The sequence below is a fragment of the Oncorhynchus nerka genome, linkage group LG16, assembly GCF_034236695.1.
Source record: "Oncorhynchus nerka isolate Pitt River linkage group LG16, Oner_Uvic_2.0, whole genome shotgun sequence".
In the NCBI taxonomy this organism is placed as follows: Eukaryota; Metazoa; Chordata; class Actinopteri; order Salmoniformes; family Salmonidae; genus Oncorhynchus; species Oncorhynchus nerka.
Genome location: NC_088411.1, coordinates 50,009,977 through 50,036,494, shown reverse-complemented (window position 1 = coordinate 50,036,494; position 26,518 = coordinate 50,009,977). Strand labels below are relative to the sequence as shown.

The 26,518-nt window shown below is 49.3% G+C and overlaps 1 protein-coding gene across 1 annotated transcript in view; it reads left to right on the top strand.

Moving 5' to 3' along the window:
- LOC115124607 (AT-rich interactive domain-containing protein 4B-like) overlaps positions 1-26,518 on the top strand; it is a 292,870-nt gene that overhangs the window by 203,669 nt on the left and 62,683 nt on the right. The window contains 1 exon segment of the mRNA XM_065002341.1: positions 2,405-2,616. Coding sequence (XP_064858413.1) covers positions 2,405-2,616 — 212 coding nt within the window.

Here is a 26,518-nt window from a genome sequence, read left to right as displayed (position 1 = left end):
AAGGAAATGATATAACCACCAGCCACATCTGGCTAAGTGGATGGGTCTCTGTCTAGACATGTACACATGTTCATTAAATACTATAGATGGCCATAACCCCCCCACACACATCTAGCTAGGTGGATGGGTCTCTGTTGTCTAGGCATAATCGATGATGGTAATCACCTCCAAATACACCTGGCTAACTTGATGGGTCATGGAATTATCTGACAAAGTGGAGTATTTTGTTTAGACATGCAGCTAGCTAGCTAAATAATGAACCATAATACCATCTCATACAACTACCAACACAAACATTGCCATAGCTGTAGAATGACTCTGCAGGTAGCTAGCTAACACTAGGTTATAACTAGCAATGCAAATGGTTTTCTGATTCAAATGATATTACTACACAGATCATACACGTAACGTTAGCTAGCGAGCCAGCCAGTTAATGTTAGCTAGCGAGCCAGCCAGTTAATGTTAGCTAGCGAGCCAGCCAGTTAATGTTAGCTAGCGAGCCAGCCAGTTAATGTTAGCTAGCGAGCCAGCCAGTTAATGTTAGCTAGCGAGCCAGCAAGCTAATGTTAGCTAGCGAGCCAGCCAGTTAATGTTAGCTAGCGAGCCAGCCAGTTAATGTTAGCTAGCGAGCCAGCCAGTTAATGTTAGCTAGCGAGCCAGCCAGTTAATGTTAGCTAGCGAGCCAGCAAGCTAATGTTAGCTAGCGAGCCAGCCAGTTAATGTTAGCTAGCGAGCCAGCCAGTTAATGTTAGCTAGCGAGCCAGCCAGTTAATGTTAGCTAGCGAGCCAGCAAGCTAATGTTAGCTAGCGAGCCAGCAAGCTAATGTTAGCTAGCGAGCCAGCCAGTTAATGTTAGCTAGCGAGCCAGCCAGTTAATGTTAGCTAGCGAGCCAGCCAGTTAATGTTAGCTAGCGAGCCAGCAAGCTAATGTTAGCTAGCGAGCCAGCCAGTTAATGTTAGCTAGCGAGCCAGCAAGCTAATGTTAGCTAGCGAGCCAGCCAGTTAATGTTAGCTAGCGAGCCAGCCAGTTAATGTTAGCTAGCGAGCCAGCCAGTTAATGTTAGCTAGCGAGCCAGCAAGCTAATGTTAGCTAGCGAGCCAGCCAGTTAATGTTAGCTAGCGAGCCAGCCAGTTAATGTTAGCTAGCGAGCCAGCCAGTTAATGTTAGCTAGCGAGCCAGCCAGTTAATGTTAGCTAGCGAGCCAGCCAGTTAATGTTAGCTAGCGAGCCAGCCAGTTAATGTTAGCTAGCGAGCCAGCCAGTTAATGTTAGCTAGCGAGCCAGTCAGTTAATGTTAGCTAGCGAGCCAGCCAGTTAATGTTAGCTAGCGAGCCAGCCAGTTAATGTTAGCTAGCGAGCCAGCCAGTTAATGTTAGCTAGCGAGCCAGCCAGTTAATGTTAGCTAGCGAGCCAGCCAGTTAATGTTAGCTAGCGAGCCAGCCAGTTAATGTTAGCTAGCGAGCCAGCCAGTTAATGTTAGCTAGCGAGCCAGCAAGTTAATGTTAGCTAGCGAGCCAGCCAGTTAATGTTAGCTAGCGAGCCAGCCAGTTAATGTTAGCTAGCGAGCCAGCCAGTTAATGTTAGCTAGCGAGCCAGCCAGTTAATGTTAGCTAGCGAGCCAGCAAGTTAATGTTAGCTAGCGAGCCAGCAAGTTAACATTTACTAGCTAACTAGCAGGACTTTAAATCTTTAAATTGTTCCACTCCGTTTGGAAGTATAATCCACTGTTTGAAGAGCCAGAACGGGATTCATTATGCGTATTCCAGACACCTAAACAAACACTTTACAGATGAAATTCTCCAGAAATGAACCTGGCAAACCTAGGTCACAGACCCCCCCAAGAGCGGCATTACTCTCCCCCTGGTGCAAACAGACACCCCTTTTCTCCCAATCAGCCCACATTATTTAAAGATACAGCATTTGACAGAGTAAACATTAATAAACATTAAGTTCATAGACCCTTATTGTCCGTTGCCAAAACACATTCTTTACATTATGGAGTTTTAACCTTTAGTTAGATGACCATGTATGTTTGTCACTTTAGATGGGCTTATATGTGTAACATTTGTTACGGGATGACTGTTAAACAGGATATGATGCAATAAGATGATTTATAAACAGGATATGATGTAATAAGATTGTTAAACAGGATATGATGTAATAAGATTGTTAAACAGGATATGATGTAATATGATTATTTATAAACAGGATATGATGCAATAAGATTATTTATAAACATGATATGATGCAATAAGATTTATAAACAGGATATGATGTAATAAGATGATTGTTAAACAGGGTATGATGCAATAAGATGATTGTTAAACAGGATATGATGTAATAAGATGATTGATAAACAGAATATGAAGTAACAGCACCATGTCACCCCCCACAGGAGGAGAAGACTGAGCTGACCAAGGACAAACCTGAGCCAGAACCTTTGAATCCTGTGCAGCGGATGGCTGAAAGGGAAGGTGATGATGACAATGAGGAAGATTATCACAAGCATGAGTCTGATGATGAAGACTGGCCTTCATTTGCTCGCCTCAGAGTGAAGCTGGAACCTTACGATGAGGAGCAGGAGGAAGGGAAGGAGGAGGACATCTCTGGCTCTGGGTAGGTGGTTCTCTCTCCCTGGGGCTGGGAAGGAGGAGGACATCTCTGGGTAGGTGGTTCTCTCTCCCTGGGGCTGGGAAGGAGCAGGACATCTCTGGGTAGGTGGTTCTCTCTCCCTGGGGCTGGGAAGGAGGAGGACATCTCTGGGTAGGTGGTTCTCTCTCCCTGGGGCTGGGAAGGAGCAGGACATCTCTGGGTAGGTGGTTCTCTCTCCCTGGGGCTGGGAAGGAGGAGGACATCTCTGGGTAGGTGGTTCTCTCTCCCTGGGGCTGGGAAGGAGGAGGACATCTCTGGGTAGGTGGTTCTCTCTCCCTGGGACTGGGAAGGAGGAGGACATCTCTGGGTAGGTGGTTCTCTCTCCCTGGGACTGGGAAGGAGGAGGACATCTCTGGGTAGGTGGTTCTCTCTCCCTGGGACTGGGAAGGAGGAGGACATCTCTGGGTAGGTGGTTCTCTCTCCCTGAGACTGGGAAGGAGGAGGACATCTCTGGCTCTGGGTAGGTGGTTCTCTCTCCCTGGGACTGGGAAGGAGGAGGACATCTCTGGGTAGGTGGTTCTCTCTCCCTGGGGCTGGGAAGGAGGAGGACATCACTGGGTAGGTGGTTCTCTCTCCCTGGGGCTGGGAAGGAGGAGGACATCTCTGGGTAGGTGGTTCTCTCTCCCTGGGGCTGGGAAGGAGGAGGACATCTCTGGGTAGGTGGTTCTCTCTCCCTGGGGCTGGGAAGGAGGAGGACATCTCTGGGTAGGTGGTTCTCTCTCCCTGGGACTGGGAAGGAGGAGGATATATCTGGCTCTGGGTAGGTGGGGCTGGGTAGGAGGAGGACATTTCTGGCTCTGGGTAGGTGGGGCTGGGGCTGGGTAGGAGGAGGATATCTCTGGCTCTGGGTAGGTGGTTCTCTCTCCCTGGGGCTGAGAAGGAGGAGGACATCTCTGGCTCTGGGTAGGTGGGGCTGGGGCTGGGTAGGAGGAGGACATCTCTGGCTCTGGGTAGGTGGGGCTGGGTAGGAGGAGGACATCTCTGGGTAGGTGGTTCTCTCTCCCTGGGGCTGGGACGGAGGAGGACATCTCTGGGTAGGTGGTTCTCTCTCCCTGAGACTGGGAAGGAGGAGGACATCTCTGGGTAGGTGGTTCTCTCTCCCTGAGACTGGGAAGGAGGAGGACATCTCTGGCTCTGGGTAGGTGGGGCTGGGTAGGAGGAGGACATCTCTGGGTAGGTGGTTCTCTCTCCCTGAGACTGGGAAGGAGGAGGACATCTCTGGGTAGGTGGTTCTCTCTCCCTGGGGCTGGGAAGGAGGAGGACATCTCTGGGTAGGTGGTTCTCTCTCCCTGGGACTGGGAAGGAGGAGGACATCTCTGGGTAGGTGGTTCTCTCTCCCTGGGACTGGGAAGGAGGAGGACATCTCTGGGTAGGTGGTTCTCTCTCCCTGGGACTGGGAAGGAGGAGGACATCTCTGGGTAGGTGGTTCTCTCTCCCTGGGACTGGGAAGGAGGAGGACATCTCTAGGTAGGTGGTTCTCTCTCCCTGGGGCCGGGAAGGAGGAGGACATCTCTGGGTAGGTGGTTCTCTCTCCCTGGGGCTGGGAAGGAGGAGGACATCTCTGGGTAGGTGGTTCTCTCTCCCTGGGACTGGGAAGGAGGAGGACATCTTTGGGTAGGTGGTTCTCTCTCCCTGGGACTGGGAAGGAGGAGGACATCTCTGGGTAGGTGGTTCTCTCTCCCTGGGACTGGGAAGGAGGAGGACATCTTTGGATAGGTGGTTCTCTCTCCCTGGGACTGGGAAGGAGGAGGACATCTTTGGGTAGGTGGTTCTCTCTCCCTGGGACTGGGAAGGAGGAGGACATCTTTGGGTAGGTGGTTCTCTCTCTACGGCTGGGGTATCAGGCAGTACGTTTGAGCGTTGCACAATTCTGGAAACTATCCTCAAATTACTGACTTTTCCGTAAATCCTGGTTGGAGAATCCCCCGACCAGGATTTCTTGATAAACCTGGGGATTTCGGGCATGTTTCTGGGACCCTAGTGATGATATCGTAAGGATTTCTCTATTTGTGGAACTCTTCAGCTGATGGGGAATGATGCCCAATGTGTTCCAATAATAGACCCATCTCATATCATTCAGTACTGGATTCAATAATAGACCCATCTCATATCATTCAGTACTGGATCCAATAATAGACCCATCTCATCATTCAGTACTGGATCCAATAATAGACCCATCTCATATCATTCAGTACTGGATCCAATAATAGACCCATCTCATCATTCAGTACTGGATCCAATAATAGACCCATCTCATATCATTCAGTACTGGATCCAATAATAGACCCATCTCATATCATTCAGTACTGGATTCATAAACTAAACGTCCAATGATTGTAGTACATTGACAATAATAATTGAGAGGTCCTAGAACTGAGCACTGATGAACACCTGATTTAATTTGACCAAATAATGGTACACGTGGTACACACAGATAATGGTACACGTGGTACACACAAATAATGGTACACACAAATAATGGTACACGTGGTACACACAAATAATGGTACACGTGGTACACACAAATAATGGTACACGTGGTACACACAAATAATGGTACACGTGGTACACACAGATAATGGTACACGTGGTACACACAAATAATGGTACACGTGGTACACACAAATAATGGTACACGTGGTACACACAGATAATGGTACACGTGGTACACACAAATAATGGTACACGTGGTACACACAAATAACGGTACACGTGGTACACACAAATAATGGTACACGTGGTACACACAAATAATGGTACACGTGGTACACACAGATAATGGTACACGTGGTACACACAGATAATGGTACACGTGGTACACACAAATAATGGTACACGTGGTACACACAGATAATGGTACACGTGGTACACACAAATAATGGTACACGTGGTACACACAGATAATGGTACACGTGGTACACACAAATAATGGTACACGTGGTACACACAAATAATGGTACACGTGGTACACACAGATAATGGTACATGTGGTACACACAAATAATGGTACACGTGGTACACACAAATAATGGTACACGTGGTACACACAAATAATGGTACACGTGGTACACACAAATAATGGTACACGTGGTACACACAAATAATGGTACACTTGGTACACACAAATAATGGTACACATGGTACACACAAATAATGGTACACGTGGTACACACAGATAATGGTACACGTGGTACACACAAATAATGGTACACGTGGTACACACAAATAATGGTACACGTGGTACACACAGATAATGGTACACGTGGTACACACAGATAATGGTACACGTGGTACACACAAATAATGGTACACGTGGTACACACAGATAATGGTACACGTGGTACACACAGATAATGGTACACACAAATAATGGTACACGTGGTACACACAGATAATGGTACACGTGGTACACACAGATAATGGTACACGTGGTACACACAGATAATGGTACACGTGGTACACACAAATAATGGTACACGTGGTACACACAAATAATGGTACACACAGATAATGGTACACACAGATAACGGTACACACAAATAATGGTACACACAGATAATGGTACACACAAATAATGGTACACGTGGTACACACAGATAATGGTACACACAGATAATGGTACACACAAATAATGGTACACACAGATAATGGTACACACAAATAATGGTACACGTGGTACACACAGATAATGGTACACGTGGTACACACAGATAATGGTACACACAGATAATGGTACACGTGGTACACACAGATAATGGTACACGTGGTACACACAGATAATGTGTCCTCAGTATCTATGCAAAAAATAGCACTTTACATTGGAATGTTCAAATATTTAAAAATTCACCCTTGATACTTATGTAGCCTTAAGTTAATGGCATAATACCTTAGGCAATCCCTGTCAGCTAAAGAGTTGTGTCTGAGTCTGCAAGCTGGCTTCATTGGGTGGTTGACCGTCTTTAACCACTGTTAACCTGCTGTAGACAGGCAGCTTCCCTCCTGGACCCTGGCTGAGCTATGCTCTACTGCCCCTCTATTACCCTGGCTGAGCTCTGCTCTACTGCCCCTCTATTACCCTGGCTGAGCTCTGCTCTACTGCCCCTCTATTACCCTGGCTGAGCTCTACTCTACTGCCCCTCTATTACCCTGGCTGAGCTCTGCTCTACTGCCCCTCTATTACCCTGGCTGAGCTCTGCTCTACTGCCCCTCTATTACCCTGGCTGAGCTCTACTCTACTGCCCCTCGACCCTCTATTACCCTGGCTGAGCTTTACTCTACTATTCTACTGCCCCTCTACCCTCTATTGCCCTGGCTGAGCTCTACTCTACTATTCTACTGCCCCTCTACCCTCTATTGCCCTGGCTGAGCTCTATTCTACTGCCCCTCTACCCTCTATTGCCCTGGCTGAGCTCTATTCTACTGCCCCTCTACCCTCTATTGCCCTGGCTGAGTTATTTTCTACTGCCCCCCTACCCTCTATTGCCCTGGCTGAGTTCTATTCTACTGCCCCTCTACCCTCTATTGCCGTGGCTGAGTTCTTTTCTACTGCCCCCCTACCCTCTATTGCCCTGGCTGAGCTCTACTCTACTGCCCCTCTATTGCCCTGGCTGAGTTCTATTCTACTGCCCCTTTACCCTCTATTGCCCTGGCTGAGTTCTATTCTACTGCCACTCTATTGCCCTGGCTGAGCTCTACTCTACTATTCTACTGCCCCTCTACCCTCTATTGCCCTGGCTGAGCTCTACTCTACTGCCCCTCTACCCTCTATTGCCCTGGCTGAGCTCTACTCTACTATTCTACTGCCCTTCTACCCTCTATTGCCCTGGCTGAGCTCTACTCTACTGCCACTCTATTGCCCTGGCTGAGCTCTACTCTACTATTCTACTGCCCCTCTACCCTCTATTGCCCTGGCTGAGCTCTACTCTACTATTCTACTGTCCCTCTACCCTCTATTGCCCTGGCTGAGCTCTACTCTACTATTCTACTGCCCCTCTACCCTCTATTGCCTTGGCTGAGCTCTACTCTACTATTCTACTGCCCCTCTACCCTCTATTGCCCTGGCTGAGCTCTACTCTACTATTCTACTGTCCCTCTACCCTCTATTGCCCTGGCTGAGCTCTACTCTACTGGCCCTCTACCCGCTGTGCCGTTACTGTGCCCCTCTAGTGATGTCGCTGTGCCCCTCTAGTGATGTCGCTGTGCCCCTCTAATGATGTCGCTGTGCCCCTCTAGTGATGTCGCTGTGCCCCTCTAATGATGTCGCTTTGGCTGCTCAGTCAGCTAGCTAGTCAGTCAGCTAGCTAGTCAGTCAGCTAGCTAGTCAGTCAGCTTGCTAGTCAGTCAGCTAGCTAGTCAGTCAGCTTGCTAGTCAGTCAGCTTGCTAGTCAGTCAGCTTGCTAGTCAGTCAGATAGCTAGTCAGTCAGCTTGCTAGTCAGTCAGCTAGTCAGTCAGCTAGCTAGTCAGCTAGCTAGCTAGTCAGTCAGCCAGCTAGCTAGCTAGTCAGCTAGCTAGCTAGTCAGTCAGTCAGCTAGCTAGTCAGTCAGTCAGCTTGCTAGTCAGTCAGCTAGCTAGTCAGTCAGCTAGCTAGTCAGTCAGCTTGCTAGTCAGTCAGCTAGCTAGTCAGCTAGCTAGCTAGTCAGTCAGTCAGCTTGCTAGTCAGTCAGTTAGCTTGCTAGTCAGTCAGTCAGCTAGCTAGTCAGTCAGCTAGCTAGTCAGTCAGTCAGCTAGCTAGTCAGTCAGCTAGTTAGTCAGCTAGCTAGTCAGTCAGCTAGCTAGTCAGCTAGCTAGTCAGTCAACTAGCTAGTCAGTCAGTCAACTAGCTAGTCAGTCAGCTAGCTAGTCAGCTAGCTAGTCAGCTAGCTAGTCAGTCAGCTAGCTAGTCAGTCAGCTAGCTAGGCAGCTAGCTAGTCAGTCAGCTAGCTAGTCAGTCAGTCAGCTAGCTAGTCAGTCAGCTTGCTAGTCAGTCAGCTAGCTTGCTAGTCAGTCAGCTAGCTAGTCAGCCAGTCAGCTTGCTAGTCAGCTAGCTAGTCAGTCAGTCAGCTAGCTAGTCAGTCAGCTTGCTAGTCAGTCAGCTAGCTTGCTAGTCAGTCAGCTAGCTAGTCAGTCAGTCAGCTAGCTAGTCAGCCAGTCAGCTTGCTAGTCAGCTAGCTAGTCAGTCAGCTAGCTAGTCAGTCAGTCAGCTAGCTAGTCAGTCAGTCAACTAGCTAGTCAGTCAGTCAGCTAGCTAGTCAGTCAGTCAGTCAGCTAGCTAGCTAGTCAGCTGTTAGGGTTGTGTCAATTCGAATCTGGTATCAGGATAAATATGACAATGAGTCACCTGACAAAATTATTATAATATACTCTGACAGAGGTAATTCCTGCTTCTGAGCCGGCCTGTCACAGAGTAGAGAGTGGGCGTGGTTTAGACTCACCCAGCCTATCGTTGATTGTTGGCATACGAGCTGGTACCAGCCCCCGGGCGCTCCAGTTGATAGATGTAACTGTTTCTGTGTAGAGTATCTATGCGCTCATTCCCTAGATTCTGTTATTGTTAAGTTTGAGTTCTAACAAAAAACAGTCTGTGGTTTGGTACACTACGTTCTGTATGTGTCCGTTTTTATGTATTTTTCCATCACGAGAAAGGCCCATGGCCCTGAAACTGTTAACAATGTTTCAAGTCAGCTATGTTGCATGGCACATACATACATCCACACAAGCCAACAGCAGATAATATTCAATCACATATGATATGGTAACGGGCTATAGTGCATAACACAGAACCTCACACAGCTAGCTAGTCAGTCAGTCAGCTAGCTAGTCAGTCAGTTAGCTAGTCAGTCGGCTAGCTAGTCAGTCGGCTAGCTAGTCAGTCAGCTAGCTTGTCAATCAATCAGTCAGCTAGTCAGTCAGTCAGCTAGCTAGTCAATCAATCAGTCAGCTAGCTAGTCAGTCAGCATTGCCATATTTGTTCTGAGACCTAAAATGTACTGAGTATGGTTGACTAGGCTGTGAAGGGACAGACTGTTGACTAGGCTGTGAAGGGACAGACTGTTGACTAGGCTGTGAAGAGACAGACTGTTGACTAGGCTGTGATGGGGACAGACTGTTGACTAGGCTGTGATGGGGACAGACTGTTGACTAGGCTGTGAAGGGACAGACTGTTGACTAGGCTGTGATGGGGACAGACTGTTGACTAGGCTGTGAAGGGACAGACTGTTGACTAGGCTGTGATGGGGACAGACTGTTGACTAGGCTGTGATGGGGACAGACTGTTGACTAGGCTGTGATGGGGACAGACTGTTGACTAGGCTGTGAAGGGACAGACTGTTGACTAGGCTGTGATGGGGACAGACTGTTGACTAGGCTGTGAAGGGACAGACTGTTGGCTAGGCTGTGATGGGGACAGACTGTTGACTAGGCTGTGAAGGGACAGACTGTTGACTAGGCTGTGATGGGGACAGACTGTTGACTAGGCTGTGAAGGGACAGACTGTTGACTAGGCTGTGATGGGGACAGACTGTTGACTAGGCTGTGATGGGGACAGACTGTTGACTAGGCTGTGATGGAGACAGACTGTTGACTAGGCTGTGAAGGGACCGACTGTTGACTAGGCTGTGATGGGGACAGACTGTTGACTAGGCTGTCATGGGGACAGACTGTTGACTAGGCTGTGATGGGGACAGACTGTTGACTAGGCTGTGATGGGGACAGACTGTTGACTAGGCTGTGATGGGGACAGACTGTTGACTAGGCTGTGAAGGGACAGACTGTTGACTAGGCTGTGATGGGGACAGACTGTTGACTAGGCTGTGATGGGGACAGACTGTTGACTAGGCTGTGATGGGGACAGACTGTTGACTAGGCTGTGAAGAGACAGACTGTTGACTAGGCTGTGAAGAGACAGACTGTTGACTAGGCTGTGAAGGGACAGACTGTTGACTAGGCTGTGATGGGGACAGACTGTTGACTAGGCTGTGATGGGGACAGACTGTTGGCTAGGCTGTGATGGGGACAGACTGTTGACTAGGCTGTGAAGGGGACAGACTGTTGACTAGGCTGTGAAGGGACAGACTGTTGACTAGGCTGTGATGGGGACAGACTGTTGGCTAGGCTGTGATGGGGACAGACTGTTGGCTAGGCTGTGATGGGGACAGACTGTTGACTAGGCTGTGAAGGGGACAGACTGTTGACTAGGCTGTGATGGGGACAGACTGTTGACTAGGCTGTGATGGGGACAGACTGTTGACTAGGCTGTGATGGGGACAGACTGTTGACTAGGCTGTGAAGGGGACAGACTGTTGACTAGGCTGTGAAGGGACAGACTGTTGACTAGGCTGTGATGGGGACAGACTGTTGACTAGGCTGTGATGGGGACAGACTGTTGACTAGGCTGTGATGGGGACAGACTGTTGACTAGGCTGTGATGGGGACAGACTGTTGACTAGGCTGTGAAGAGACAGACTGTTGACTAGGCTGTGATGGGGACAGACTGTTGACTAGGCTGTGATGGGGACAGACTGTTGACTAGGCTGTGATGGGGACAGACTGTTGACTAGGCTGTGAAGGGACAGACTGTTGACTAGGCTGTGAAGAGACAGACTGTTGACTAGGCTGTGATGGGGACAGACTGTTGACTAGGCTGTGATGGGGACAGACTGTTGACTAGGCTGTGAAGGGACAGACTGTTGACTAGGCTGTGATGGGGACAGACTGTTGACTAGGCTGTGATGGGGACAGACTGTTGACTAGGCTGTGAAGGGACAGACTGTTGACTAGGCTGTGATGGGGACAGACTGTTGACTAGGCTGTGAAGGGACAGACTGTTGACTAGGCTGTGATGGGGACAGACTGTTGACTAGGCTGTGAAGGGACAGACTGTTGACTAGGCTGTGAAGGGACAGACTGTTGACTAGGCTGTGATGGGGACAGACTGTTGACTAGGCTGTGATGGGGACAGACTGTTGACTAGGCTGTGATGGGGACAGACTGTTGACTAGGCTGTGAAGGGGACAGACTGTTGACTAGGCTGTGAAGGGACAGACTGTTGACTAGGCTGTGATGGGGACAGACTGTTGACTAGGCTGTGATGGGGACAGACTGTTGACTAGGCTGAAGGGGACAGACTGATGGGGACAGACTGTTGACTAGGCTGTGATGGGGACAGACTGTTGACTAGGCTGTGAAGAGACAGACTGTTGACTAGGGCTGTGATGGGGACAGACTGTTGACTAGGCTGTGATGGGGACAGACTGTTGACTAGGCTGTGATGGGGACAGACTGTTGACTAGGCTGTGAAGGGACAGACTGTTGACTAGGCTGTGATGGGGACAGACTGTTGACTAGGCTGTGATGGGACAGACTGTTGACTAGGCTGTGATGGGGACAGACTGTTGACTAGGCTGTGAAGGGGACAGACTGTTGACTAGGCTGTGATGGGGACAGACTGTTGACTAGGCTGTGAAGGGGACAGACTGTTGACTAGGCTGTGATGGGGACAGACTGTTGACTAGGCTGTGAAGGGGACAGACTGTTGACTAGGCTGTGATGGGGACAGACTGTTGACTAGGCTGTGATGGGGACAGACTGTTGACTAGGCTGTGATGGGGACAGACTGTTGACTAGGCTGTGAAGGGGACAGACTGTTGACTAGGCTGTGATGGGGACAGACTGTTGACTAGGCTGTGATGGGGACAGACTGTTGACTAGGCTGTGATGGGGACAGACTGTTGACTAGGCTGTGATGGGGACAGACTGTTGACTAGGCTGTGATGGGGACAGACTGTTGACTATGGGGACAGCTGTGACTAGGGACAGACTGTTGACTAGGCTGTGATGGGGACAGACTGTTGACTAGGCTGTGATGGGGACAGACTGTTGACTAGGCTGTGATGGGGACAGACTGTTGACTAGGCTGTGATGGGGACAGACTGTTGACTAGGCTGTGATGGGGACAGACTGTTGACTAGGCTGTGATGGGGACAGACTGTTGACTAGGCTGTGATGGGGACAGACTGTTGACTAGGCTGTGATGGGGACAGACTGTTGACTAGGCTGTGATGGGGACAGACTGTTGACTAGGCTGTGATGGGGACAGACTGTTGACTAGGCTGTGATGGGGACAGACTGTTGACTAGGCTGTGATGGGGACAGACTGTTGACTAGGCTGTGATGGGGACAGACTGTTGACTAGGCTGTGATGGGGACAGACTGTTGACTAGGCTGTGATGGGGACAGACTGTTGACTAGGCTGTGATGGGGACAGACTGTTGACTAGGCTGTGATGGGGACAGACTGTTGACTAGGCTGTTGGGGACAGACTGTTGACTAGGCTGTGATGGGGACAGACTGTTGACTAGGCTGTGAAGGGGACAGACTGTTGACTAGGCTGTGATGGGGACAGACTGTTGACTAGGCTGTGATGGGGACAGACTGTTGACTAGGCTGTGATGGGGACAGACTGTTGACTAGGCTGTGAAGGGACAGACTGTTGACTAGGCTGTGAAGGGACAGACTGTTGACTAGGCTGTGAAGAGACAGACTGTTGACTAGGCTGTGATGGGGACAGACTGTTGACTAGGCTGTGAAGGGGACAGACTGTTGACTAGGCTGTGAAGGGACAGACTGTTGACTAGGCTGTGATGGGGACAGACTGTTGACTAGGCTGTGATGGGGACAGACTGTTGACTAGGCTGTGAAGGGACAGACTGTTGACTAGGCTGTGATGGGGACAGACTGTTGACTAGGCTGTGAAGGGACAGACTGTTGACTAGGCTGTGATGGGGACAGACTGTTGACTAGGCTGTGAAGGGACAGACTGTTGACTAGGCTGTGATGGGGACAGACTGTTGACTAGGCTGTGAAGGGACAGACTGTTGACTAGGCTGTGATGGGGACAGACTGTTGACTAGGCTGTGATGGGGACAGACTGTTGACTAGGCTGTGATGGGGCCAGACTGTTGACTAGGCTGTGAAGGGACAGACTGTTGACTAGGCTGTGATGGGGACAGACTGTTGACTAGGCTGTGATGGGGACAGACTGTTGACTAGGCTGTGATGGGGACAGACTGTTGACTAGGCTGTGATGGGGACAGACTGTTGACTAGGCTGTGATGGGGACAGACTGTTGACTAGGCTGTGAAGGGACAGACTGTTGACTAGGCTGTGATGGGGACAGACTGTTGACTAGGCTGTGATGGGGACAGACTGTTGACTAGGCTGTGATGGGGACAGACTGTTGACTAGGCTGTGATGGGGACAGACTGTTGACTAGGCTGTGATGGGGACAGACTGTTGACTAGGCTGTGATGGGGACAGACTGTTGACTAGGCTGTGAAGGGACAGACTGTTGACTAGGCTGTGATGGGGACAGACTGTTGACTAGGCTGTGATGGGGACAGACTGTTGACTAGGCTGTGATGGGGACAGACTGTTGACTAGGCTGTGAAGAGACAGACTGTTGACTAGGCTGTGAAGGGACAGACTGTTGACTAGGCTGTGATGGGGACAGACTGTTGACTAGGCTGTGATGGGGACAGACTGTTGACTAGGCTGTGAAGGGACAGACTGTTGACTAGGCTGTGATGGGGACAGACTGTTGACTAGGCTGTGATGGGGACAGACTGTTGACTAGGCTGTGATGGGGACAGACTGTTGACTAGGCTGTGATGGGGACAGACTGTTGACTAGGCTGTCAAGGGACAGACTGTTGACTAGGCTGTGATGGGGACAGACTGTTGACTATGCTGTGATGGGGACAGACTGTTGACTAGGCTGTGATGGGGACAGACTGTTGACTAGGCTGTGAAGAGACAGACTGTTGACTAGGCTGTGAAGGGACAGACTGTTGACTAGGCTGTGATGGGGACAGACTGTTGACTAGGCTGTGATGGGGACAGACTGTTGACTAGGCTGTGAAGAGACAGACTGTTGACTAGGCTGTGATGGGGACAGACTGTTGACTAGGCTGTGATGGGGACAGACTGTTGACTAGGCTGTGAAGGGGACAGACTGTTGACTAGGCTGTGAAGGGGACAGACTGTTGACTAGGCTGTGAAGGGACAGACTGTTGACTAGGCTGTGATGGGGACAGACTGTTGACTAGGCTGTGATGGGGACAGACTGTTGACTAGGCTGTGAAGGGGACAGACTGTTGACTAGGCTGTGAAGGGACAGACTGTTGACTAGGCTGTGATGGGGACAGACTGTTGACTAGGCTGTGATGGGGACAGACTGTTGACTAGGCTGTGATGGGGACAGACTGTTGACTAGGCTGTGATGGGGACAGACTGTTGACTAGGCTGTGAAGAGACAGACTGTTGACTAGGCTGTGAAGGGACAGACTGTTGACTAGGCTGTGATGGGGACAGACTGTTGACTAGGCTGTGATGGGGACAGACTGTTGACTAGGCTGTGATGGGGACAGACTGTTGACTAGGCTGTGATGGGGACAGACTGTTGACTAGGCTGTGATGGGGACAGACTGTTGACTAGGCTGTGAAGAGACAGACTGTTGACTAGGCTGTGAAGGGACAGACTGTTGACTAGGCTGTGATGGGGACAGACTGTTGACTAGGCTGTGATGGGGACAGACTGTTGACTAGGCTGTGAAGAGACAGACTGTTGACTAGGCTGTGATGGGGACAGACTGTTGACTAGGCTGTGATGGGGACAGACTGTTGACTAGGCTGTGATGGGGACAGACTGTTGACTAGGCTGTGATGGGGACAGACTGTTGACTAGGCTGTGATGGGGACAGACTGTTGACTAGGCTGTGAAGGGACAGACTGTTGACTAGGCTGTGAAGGGACAGACTGTTGACTAGGCTGTGAAGGGGACAGACTGTTGACTAGGCTGTGATGGGGACAGACTGTTGGCTAGGCTGTGATGGGGACAGACTGTTGACTAGGCTGTGAAGGGACAGACTGTTGACTAGGCTGTGATGGGGACAGACTGTTGGCTAGGCTGTGATGGGGACAGACTGTTGACTAGGCTGTGAAGGGGACAGACTGTTGACTAGGCTGTGAAGGGACAGACTGTTGACTAGGCTGTGATGGGGACAGACTGTTGACTAGGCTGTGATGGGGACAGACTGTTGACTAGGCTGTGAAGGGGACAGACTGTTGACTAGGCTGTGAAGGGACATACTGTTGACTAGGCTGTGATGGGGACAGACTGTTGACTAGGCTGTGATGGGGACAGACTGTTGACTAGGCTGTGATGGGGACAGACTGTTGACTAGGCTGTGATGGGGACAGACTGTTGACTAGGCTGTGAAGAGACAGACTGTTGACTAGGCTGTGATGGGGACAGACTGTTGACTAGGCTGTGATGGGGACAGACTGTTGACTAGGCTGTGATGGGGACAGACTGTTGACTAGGCTGTGAAGGGACAGACTGTTGACTAGGCTGTGATGGGGACAGACTGTTGACTAGGCTGTGATGGGGACAGACTGTTGACTAGGCTGTGAAGAGACAGACTGTTGACTAGGCTGTGAAGGGACAGACTGTTGACTAGGCTGTGAAGGGACAGACTGTTGACTAGGCTGTGATGGGGACAGACTGTTGACTAGGCTGTGATGGGGACAGACTGTTGACTAGGCTGTGATGGGGACAGACTGTTGACTAGGCTGTGATGGGGACAGACTGTTGACTAGGCTGTGATGGGGACAGACTGTTGACTAGGCTGTGATGGGGACAGACTGTTGACTAGGCTGTGAAGGGACAGACCCACCTTTCAGATAGACAATTAACACAATTTGAAATATACAGTACACTATCAAAAGTATATGCTCGTCAAACATCTTGTTCCAAAATCATGGTCGTTAATATGGAGTTGGTCTTCCCTTTGCTGCTATAACAGCCTCTACTCTTCTGGGAAGTCATTAATATGGAGTTGGTCTTCCCTTTGCTGCTATAACAGCCTCCACTCTTCTGGGAAGTCATTAATATGGAGTTGGTCCCCCTTTGCTGCTATAACAGCCTCCACTCTTCTGGGAAGTCATTAATATGGAGTTGGTCTTCCCTTTGCTGCTATAACAGCCTCCACTCTTCTGGGAAGTCATTAATATGGAGTTGGTCTTCCCTTTGCTGCTATAACAGCCTCCACTCTTCTGGGAAGTCATTAATATGGAGTTGGTCTTCCCTTTGCTGCTATAACAGCCTCCACTCTTCTGGGAAGTCATTAATATGGAGTTGGTCCCCCTTTGCTGCTATAACAGCCTCCACTCTTCTGGGAAGTCATTAATATGGAGTTGGTCCCCCCCTTTGCTGCTATAACAGCCTCCACTCTTCTGGGAAGTCATTAATATGGAGTTGGTCTTCCCTTTGCTGCTATAACAGCCTCCACTCTTCTGGGAAGTCATTAATATGGAGTTGGTCTTCCCTTTGCTGCTATAACAGCCTCTACTCTTCTGGGAAGTCATTAATATGGAGTTGGTCCCCCCTTTGCTGCTAGAACAGCCTCCAGGACTCTTCTGGGAAGTCATTAATATGGAGTTGGTCCCCCCTTTGCTGCTATAACAGCCTCCACTCTTCTGGGAAGTCATTAATATGGAGTTGGTCCCCCCTTTGCTGCTAGAACAGCCTCCAGGACTCTTCTGGGAAGTCATTAATATGGAGTTGGTCCCCCCTTTGCTGCTATAACAGCCTCCACTCTTCTGGGAAGTCATTAATATGGAGTTGGTCTTCCCTTTGCTGCTATAACAGCCTCCACTCTTCTGGGAAGTCATTAATATGGAGTTGGTCCCCCTTTGCTGCTATAACAGCCTCCACTCTTCTGGGAAGTCATTAATATGGAGTTGGTCTTCCCTTTGCTGCTAGAACAGCCTCCAGGACTCTTCTGGGAAGTCATTAATATGGAGTTGGTCCCCCCTTTGCTGCTATAACAGCCTCCAGGACTCTTCTGGGAAGTCATTAATATGGAGTTGGTCCCCCCTTTGCTGCTATAACAGCCTCCAGGACTCTTCTGGGAAGTCATTAATATGGAGTTGGTCCCCCCTTTGCTGCTATAACAGCCTCCACTCTTCTGGGAAGTCATTAATATGGAGTTGGTCCCCCCTTTGCTGCTATAACAGCCTCCACTCTTCTGGGAAGGCATTAATATGGAGTTGGTCTTCCCTTTGCTGCTATAACAGCCTCCACTCTTCTGGGAAGGCATTAATATGGAGTTGGTCTTCCCTTTGCTGCTATAACAGCCTCCACTCTTCTGGGAAGGCATTAATATGGAGTTGGTCCCCTTTGCTGCTATAACAGCCTCCACTCATCTGGGAAGGCTTTCCACTAGATGTTGGAACATTGCTGCTATAACAGCCTCCACTCCTCTGGGAAGGCTTTCCACTAGATGTTGGAACGTTGCTGCTATAACAGCCACCACTCTTCTGGGAAGGCTTTCCACTAGATGTTGGAACGTTGCTGCTATAACAGCCTCCACTCATCTGGGAAGGCTTTAATATGGAGTTGGTCTTCCCTTTGCTGCTATAACAGCCTCCAGGACTCTTCTGGGAAGTCATTAATATGGAGTTGGTCTTCCCTTTGCTGCTATAACAGCCTCCACTCTTCTGGGAAGTCATTAATATGGAGTTGGTCTTCCCTTTGCTGCTATAACAGCCTCCACTCATCTGGGAAGGCTTTAATATGGAGTTGGTCTTCCCTTTGCTGGTATAACAGCCTCCACTCTTCTGGGAAGTCATTAATATGGAGTTGGTCCCCCTTTGCTGCTATAACAGCCTCCACTCTTCTGGGAAGTCATTAATATGGAGTTGGTTTTCCCTTTGCTGCTATAACAGCCTCCACTCTTCTGGGAAGTCATTAATATGGAGTTGGTCTACCCTTTGCTGCTATAACAGCCTCCACTCTTCTGGGAAGTCATTAATATGGAGTTGGTCTTCCCTTTGCTGCTATAACAGCCTCCACTCTTCTGGGAAGTCATTAATATGGAGTTGGTCCCCCTTTGCTGCTATAACAGCCTCCACTCTTCTGGGAAGTCATTAATATGGAGTTGGTCTTCCCTTTGCTGCTATAACAGCCTCCACTCTTCTGGGAAGGCTTTAATATGGAGTTGGTCCCCCTTTACTGCTATAACAGCCTCCACTCATCTGGGAAGTCTTTCCACTAGATGTTGGAACATTGCTGCTATAACAGCCTCCACTCCTCTGGGAAGGCTTTCCACTAGATGTTGGAACGTTGCTGCTATAACAGCCACCACTCTTCTGGGAAGGCTTTCCACTAGATGTTGGAACGTTGCTGCTATAACAGCCTCCACTCATCTGGGAAGGCTTTAATATGGAGTTGGTCTTCCCTTTGCTGCTATAACAGCCTCCAGGACTCTTCTGGGAAGTCATTAATATGGAGTTGGTCTTCCCTTTGCTGCTATAACAGCCTCCAGGACTCTTCTGGGAAGTCATTAATATGGAGTTGGTCTTCCCTTTGCTGCTATAACAGCCTCCACTCTTCTGGGAAGGCTTTCCACTAGATTGTTGGAACATTGCTGCTATAACAGCCTCCACTCTTCTGGGAAGGCTTTCCACTAGATGTTGGAACATTGCTGCTATAACAGCCTCCACTCTTCTGGGAAGGCTTTCCACTAGATGTTGGAACATTGCTGCTATAACAGCCGCCACTCTTCTGGGAAGGCTTTCCACTAGATGTTGGAACATTGCTGCTATAACAGCCGCCACTCTTCTGGGAAGGCTTTCCACTAGATGTTGGAACATTGCTGCTATAACAGCCTCCACTCTTCTGGGAAGGCTTTCCACTAGATGTTGGAACATTGCTGCTATAACAGCCTCAATCCCAGTGGTGTATCACAACGGCCTGTTGTGATACAGCCTGGAATCAAACAATGGTCTGTAGTGACGCGTCTAGTACTGAGATGCGACACTCGGGGGCGCATGTTGAATGTTGCAACCGAGGACAGACAATTTTATGCACTTCAGCACTCGGTGGTCCAGTTCTGTGACCTTGTGACCTCTTCACTGCTGAGCTGTTGTTCCCCCGAAGACGTCTACATTTACAGTTAACAGCAGCTCTAGCAGGGCAGAAATTTGACGGACTGACTTGTTGGAAAGGTCAACGAGCTCTATTATACGGGCCAGGGCCAATAGTCTGCCAACGTTTGTCTATGGAGATTGCATGGCGGTGTGCTCGATTTTATACGCCTGTCAGCAACGAGTGTGGCTGAAAACGCTGAATGCACTAATTTGGCTGTAGTCTCCTGGCTCTCATTCACACCTCTGGACTGTAGAGAGGTGATGAGGTGGCTGTAGTCTCATTCACACCACTGGACTGTAGAGAGGTGATGAGGTGGCTGTAGTCTCATTCACACCACTGGACTGTAGAGAGATGATGAGGTGGCTGTAGTCTCATTCACACCACTGGACTGTAGAGAGGTGATGAGGTGGCTGTAGTCTCATTCACACCTCTGGGCTGTATGGAGATGATGAGGTGGCTGTAGTCTCATTCACACCACTGGACTGTAGAGAGGTGATGAGGTGGCTGTAGTCTCATTCACACCACTGGACTGTAGAGAGGTGATGAGGTGGCTGTAGTCTCATTCACACCACTGGACTGTAGAGAGGTGATGAGGTGGCTGTAGTCTCATTCACACCTCTGGACTGTAGAGAGATGATGATGTGGCTGTAGTCTCATTCACACCACTGGACTGTAGAGAGGTGATGAGGTGGCTGTAGTCTCATTCACACCTCTGGGCTGTATGGAGATGATGAGTTGGCGGTAGTCTCATTCACATCACTGGACTGTAGAGAGATGATGAGGTGGCTGTAGTCTCATTCACACCTCTGGGCTGTATGGAGATGATGAGGTGGCTGTAGTCTCCTGGCTCTCATTCACACCTCTGGGCTGTAGAGAGATGATGAGGTGGCTGTAGTCTCATTCACACCTCTGGACTGTAGAGAGATGATGAGGTGGCTGTAGTCTCATTCACACCTCTGGGCTGTATGGAGATGATGAGGTGGCTGTAGTCTCCTGGCTCTCATTCACACCTCTGGGCTGTAGAGAGATGATGAGGTGGCTGTAGTCTCATTCACACCACTGGACTGTAGAGAGGTGATGAGGTGGCTGTAGACTCATTCACACCACTGGACTGTAGAGAGATGATGAGGTGGCTGTAGTCTCATTCACACCACTGGACTGTAGAGAGATGATGAGGTGGCTGTAGTCTCCTGGCTCTCATTCAGACCTCTGGACTGTAGAGAGGTGATGAGGTGGCTGTAGTCTCATTCACACCTCTGGACTGTAGAGAGGTGATGAGGTGGCTGTAGTCTCATTCACACCTCTGGGCTGTATGGAGATGATGAGGTGGCTGTAGTCTCATTCACACCTCTGGACTGTAAGAGAGATGATGAGGTGGCTGTAGTCTCATTCACACCACTGGACTGTAGAGAGGTGATGAGGTGGCTGTAGTCTCATTCACACCTCTGGGCTGTATGGAGATGATGAGGTGGCTGTAGTCTCATTCACACCTCTGGACTGTAAGAGAGATGATGAGGTGGCTGTAGTCTCATTCACACCTCTGGACTGTAGAGAGGTGATGAGGTGGCTGTAGTCTCATTCACACCTCTGGACTGTAAGAGAGATGATGAGGTGGCTGTAGTCTCATTCACACCTCTGGACTGTAGAGAGGTGATGAGGTGGCTGTAGTCTCATTCACACCACTGGACTGTAGAGAGGTGATGAGGTGGCTGTAGTCTCATTCACACCTCTGGGCTGTATGGAGATGATGAGGTGGCTGTAGTCTCATTCACACCACTGGACTGTAGAGAGGTGATGAGGTGGCTGTAGTCTCATTCACACCTCTGGACTGTAGAGAGATGATGAGGTGGCTGTAGTCTCATTCACACCTCTGGACTGAAGGGAGGTGATGAGGTGGCTGTAGTCTCATTCACACCTCTGGACTGAAGGGAGATGATGAGGTGGCTGTAGTCTCATTCACACCACTGGGCTGTATGGAGATGATGAGGTGGCTGTAGTCTCATTCACACCACTGGACTGTAGAGAGATGATGAGGTGGCTGTAGTCTCATTCACACCACTGGACTGTAGAGAGGTGATGAGGTGGCTGTAGTCTCATTCACACCACTGGACTGTAGAGAGATGATGAGGTGGCTGTAGTCTCATTCACACCTCTGGGCTGTATGGAGATGATGAGGTGGCTGTAGTCTCATTCACACCTCTGGACTGTATGGAGATGATGAGGTGGCTGTACTCTCTGTTTGCCACCAATACAGGTTGTAACTCATCACTATGGTAGTGAAAGACTTGATCTACTTCCCCAGATTCAGATGAACACGTGGAGACCATGTGTATGTCTCCGTGTCCAGTATCTGTACATGGAGTTTGAAGGAGGTTTTAAGGTAGTTTCGTTTGCTGCTAGGTTTGCAACTTCATTCAAACTGCAAACAGAGACACAGCAATGGTATCCATGCTTTCATCTGACTCTAGAGCTAGGGCTATAGAATGAGACCACAGATCTGGGACCAGGCTATAGAATGAGACCACAGATCTGGGACCAGTCTATAGAAGGAGACAACAGATCTGGGACCAGCCTGGTGAGGTTGTGTGAGCTAACCTGGATTTTGGATATCTTGGCTGTACTTCCTGTCTCACGTTACTACTGTGTCTGCACTCTGCAACAGCCTCAAATTCTGTGCAGCTAAGCTGTGCATTGCTGTGCCAACCTGCATAATCTGCCTCAGTGTCCTGAAACCATTCCCACCACCCCTCCCCTCTCTCCAGCACTTACTTTGTACTATAGCACCCCCTTGTGGCTGTCTTACCTACTACAACTCAACTAAAACCTCAAGTCAATGAGTGATGTTTATGTGGTGTGGATGAAGGGTTCAGTGGCCGAGATGTCATGGAAGTCCACAGAGGACCAGAACAAGGCTAGATGATATATAGTTTTCATGAGGAAGTGTTTGTGGGATAGTAGTATTTATTTAATGCTCAATACTGTCGCCATTATGATCTCTGCATTTTCTGTAAGCAATTCAGGAGGCTCTGGGGGGTTATTTAGTAGTAGTGGCTTGGAGGCTAGGGGGGTTATTTAGTAGTAGTGGCTATGGGGGGTTATTTAGTAGTAGTGGCTATTGGTTATTTAGTAGTAGTGGCTTGGAGGCTAGGGGTTATTTAGTAGTAGTGGCTTGGAGGCTTGGGGGGGTTATTTAGTAGTAGTGGCTTGGAGGCTAGGGGTTATTTAGTAGTAGTGGCTTGGAGGCTAGGGGGTTATTTAGTAGTAGTGGCTTGGAGGCTAGGGGGGGGGGGGGTTATTTAGTAGTAGTGGCTTGGAGGCTAGGGGGGTTATTTAGTAGTAGTGGCTTGGTGGCTACAGGGTTATTTTGTAGTAGTGGCTTGGAGGCTAGGGGGTTTATTTAGTAGTAGTGGCTTGGAGGCTACAGGGTTATTTAGTAGTAGTGGCTTGGAGGCTAGGGGGGTTATTCAGTAGTAGTGGCTTGGTGGCTACAGGGTTATTTAGTAGTAGTGGCTTGGAGGCTACAGGGTTATTTAGTAGTAGTGGCTTGGAGGCTAGGGGGGTTATTCAGTAGTAGTGGCTTGGTGGCTACAGGGTTATTTAGTAGTAGTGGCTTGGAGGCTACAGGGTTATTTAGTAGTAGTGGCTTGGAAGCTAGGGGGTTATTTAGTAGTAGTGGCTTGGAGACTAGGGGGTTATTTAGTAGTAGTGGCTTGGAGGCTAGGGGGTTATTTAGTGGTAGTGGCTTGGAGGCTAGGGGGTTATTTAGTAGTAGTGGCTTGGAGGCTAGGGGGTTATTTAGTGGTAGTGGCTTGGAGGCTAGGGGGTTATTTAGTAGTAGTGGCTTGGAGGCTACAGGGTTATTTAGTAGTAGTGGCTTGGAGGCTAGGGGGTTATTTAGTAGTAGTGACTTGGAGGCTAGGGGGTTATTTAGTAGTAGTGGCTTGGAGACTAGGGGTTATTTAGTAGTAGTGGCTTGGAGGCTAGGGGGTTATTTAGTGGTAGTGGCTTGGAGGCTGGGGGTTATTTAGTAGTAGTGGCTTGGAGGCTAGGGGGTTATTTAGTAGTAGTGGCTTGGAGGCTAGGGGTTATTTAGTAGTAGTGGCTTGGAGGCTAGGGGGGTATTCAGTAGTAGTGGCTTGGTGGCTACAGGGTTATTTAGTAGTAGTGGCTTGGAGGCTACAGGGTTATTTAGTAGTAGTGGCTTGGAGGCTACAGGGTTATTTAGTAGTAGTGGCTTGGAGGCTAGGGGGTTATTTAGTAGTAGTGGCTTGGAGGCTAGGGGGTTATTTAGTCGTAGTGGCTTGGAGGCTAGTGGGGGTTATTTAGTCGTAGTGGCTTGGAGCCTACAGGGTTATTTAGTAGTAGTGGCTTGGAGGCTAGGGGGGTATTTAGTAGTAGTGGCTTGGAGGCTAGGGGGTTATTTAGTAGTAGTGGCTTGGAGGCTAGGGGGTTATTTAGTAGTAGTGGCTTGGGGGGGGTTATTTAGTAGTAGTGTTCTGGAGGCTAGGGGGTTATTTAGTATTATTGGCTTGGGGGTTATTTAGTAGTATTGGCTTGGAGGCTGGGGGTTATTTGGTAGTAGTGTCTTGGGGGGTCATTTAGTAGTAGTGGCTTGGAGGCTGGGGGGTTATTTAGTGGTAGTGGCTTGGAGGCTGGGAGGGTTATTTAGTTGTAGTGGCTTGGAGGCTACAGGGTTATTTAGTTGTAGTGGCTTGGAGGCTACAGGGTTATTTAGTAGTAGTGGCTTGGTGGCTACAGGGTTATTTAGTTGTAGTGGCTTGGAGGCTAGGGGGTTATTTAGTCGTAGTGGCTTGGTGGCTAGGGGGTAATTTAGTAGTGGTTTGTGGTTTGGAGGCTAGGGGGGTTATTTAGTAGTATTGGCTTGGAGGCTGGGGGGTTATTTGGTAGTAGTGTCTTGGGGGGTCATTTAGTAGTAGTGGCTTGGAGGCTGGGGGTGTGTTATTTAGTTGTAGTGGCTTGGAGGCTGGGGGTTATTTAGTAGTAGCGGCTTGGAGGCTAGTGGGGTTATTTAGTAGTAGTGGCTTGGAGGCTACAGGGTTATTTAGTAGTAGTGGCCTGGAGGCTGGGGGTTATTTAGTAGTAGCGGCTTGGAGGCTAGGGGTAATTTAGTAGTAGTGGCTTGGAGGCTAGGGGTTATTTAGTAGTAGTGGCTTGGAGGCTAAGGGGGTTATTTAGTAGTAGTGGCTTGGAGGCTAGGGGGTTATTTAGTAGTAGTGGCTTGGAGGCTAGGGGGTAATTTAGAAGTAGTGGCTTGGAGGCTAGGGGAGGGGTTCTTTAGTAGTAGTGGCTTGGAGGCTAGGGGGGTTATTTAGTAGTAGTGGCTTGGAGGCTAGGGGGGTTATTTAGTAGTAGTGGCTTGGAGGCTACAGGGTTATTCAGTAGTAGTGGCTTGGAAGCTAGGGGGTTATTTAGTAGTAGTGGCTTGGAGGCTACAGGGTTATTTAGTTGTAGTGGCTTGGAGGCTACAGGGTTATTTAGTAGTAGTGGCTTGGTGGCTACAGGGTTATTTAGTTTTAGTGGCTTGGTGGCTAGGGGTAATTTAGTAGTAGTGGCTTGGAGGCTAGGGGGTTATTTAGTTGTAGTGGCTTGGAGGCTAGGGGGTTATTTAGTAGTAGTGGCTTGGAGGCTAGGGGGTTATTTAGTAGTAGTGGCTTGGAGGCTAGGGGGTTATTTAGTATTATTGGCTTGGGGGGGGGTTATTTAGTAGTAGTGGCTTGGAGGCTGGGGGGTTATTTAGTAGTAGTGTCTTGGGGGGGGGATTATTTAGTAGTAGTGGCTTGGAGGCTGGGGGTGTGTTATTTAGTTGTAGTGGCTTGGAGGCTAGGCTGGGGGTTATTTAGTAGTAGTGGCTTGGAGGCTAGTGGGGTTATTTAGTAGTAGTGGCCTGGAGGCTAGTGGGGTTATTTAGTAGTAGTGGCTTGGAGGCTAGGGGGTTATTTAGTAGTAGTGGCTTGGAGGCTAGGGGGTTATTTAGTAGTAGTGGCTTGGAGGCTAGGGGGTTATTTAGTAGTAGTGGCTTGGAGGCTAGGGGGTTATTTAGTAGTAGTGGCTTGGAGGCTAGGGGGTTATTTAGTAGTAGTGGCTTGGAGGCTAGGTGGGGGGGCTCTTTAGTAGTAGTGGCTTGGAGACTAGGTGGGTTATTTAGTAGTAGTGGCTTGGAGGCTAGGGGGTTATTTAGTAGTAGTGGCTTGGAGGCTAGGGGGTTATTTAGTATTATTGGCTTGGGGGTTATTTAGTAGTATTGGCTTGGAGGCTGGGGGGTTATTTGGTAGTAGTGTCTTGGGGGGTCATTTAGTAGTAGTGGCTTGGAGGCTGGGGGTGTGTTATTTAGTTGTAGTGGCTTGGAGGCTGGGGGTTATTTAGTAGTAGCGGCTTGGAGGCTAGTGGGGTTATTTAGTAGTAGTGGCCTGGAGGCTGTGGGGTTATTTAGTAGTAGTGGCTTGGAGGCTAGGGGGTAATTTAGTAGTAGTGGCTTGGAGGCTAGGGGGTTATTTAGTAGTAGTGGCTTGGAGGCTAAGGGGGTTATTTAGTAGTAGTGGCTTGGAGGCTAGGGGTGTTATTTAGTAGTAGTGGCTTGGAGGCAATTTAGTAGTAGTGGCTTGGAGGCTAGGGGGGGGTTATTTAGTAGTAGTGGCTTGGAAGCTAGGGGATTATTTAGTAGTAGTGGCTTGGAGGCTAGGGGGGGCTTGGAGTTTATTTAATAGTAGTGGCTTGGAGGCTAGGGGTTATTTAGTAGTAGTGGTTTGGAGGCTAGGGTGGGGGTTATTTAGTTGTAGTGGCTTGGAGGCTGGGGTGTGTTATTTAGTTGTAGTGGCTTGGAGGCTGGGGGTTATTTAGTAGTAGCGGCTTGGAGGCTAGTGGGGTTATTTAGTAGTAGTG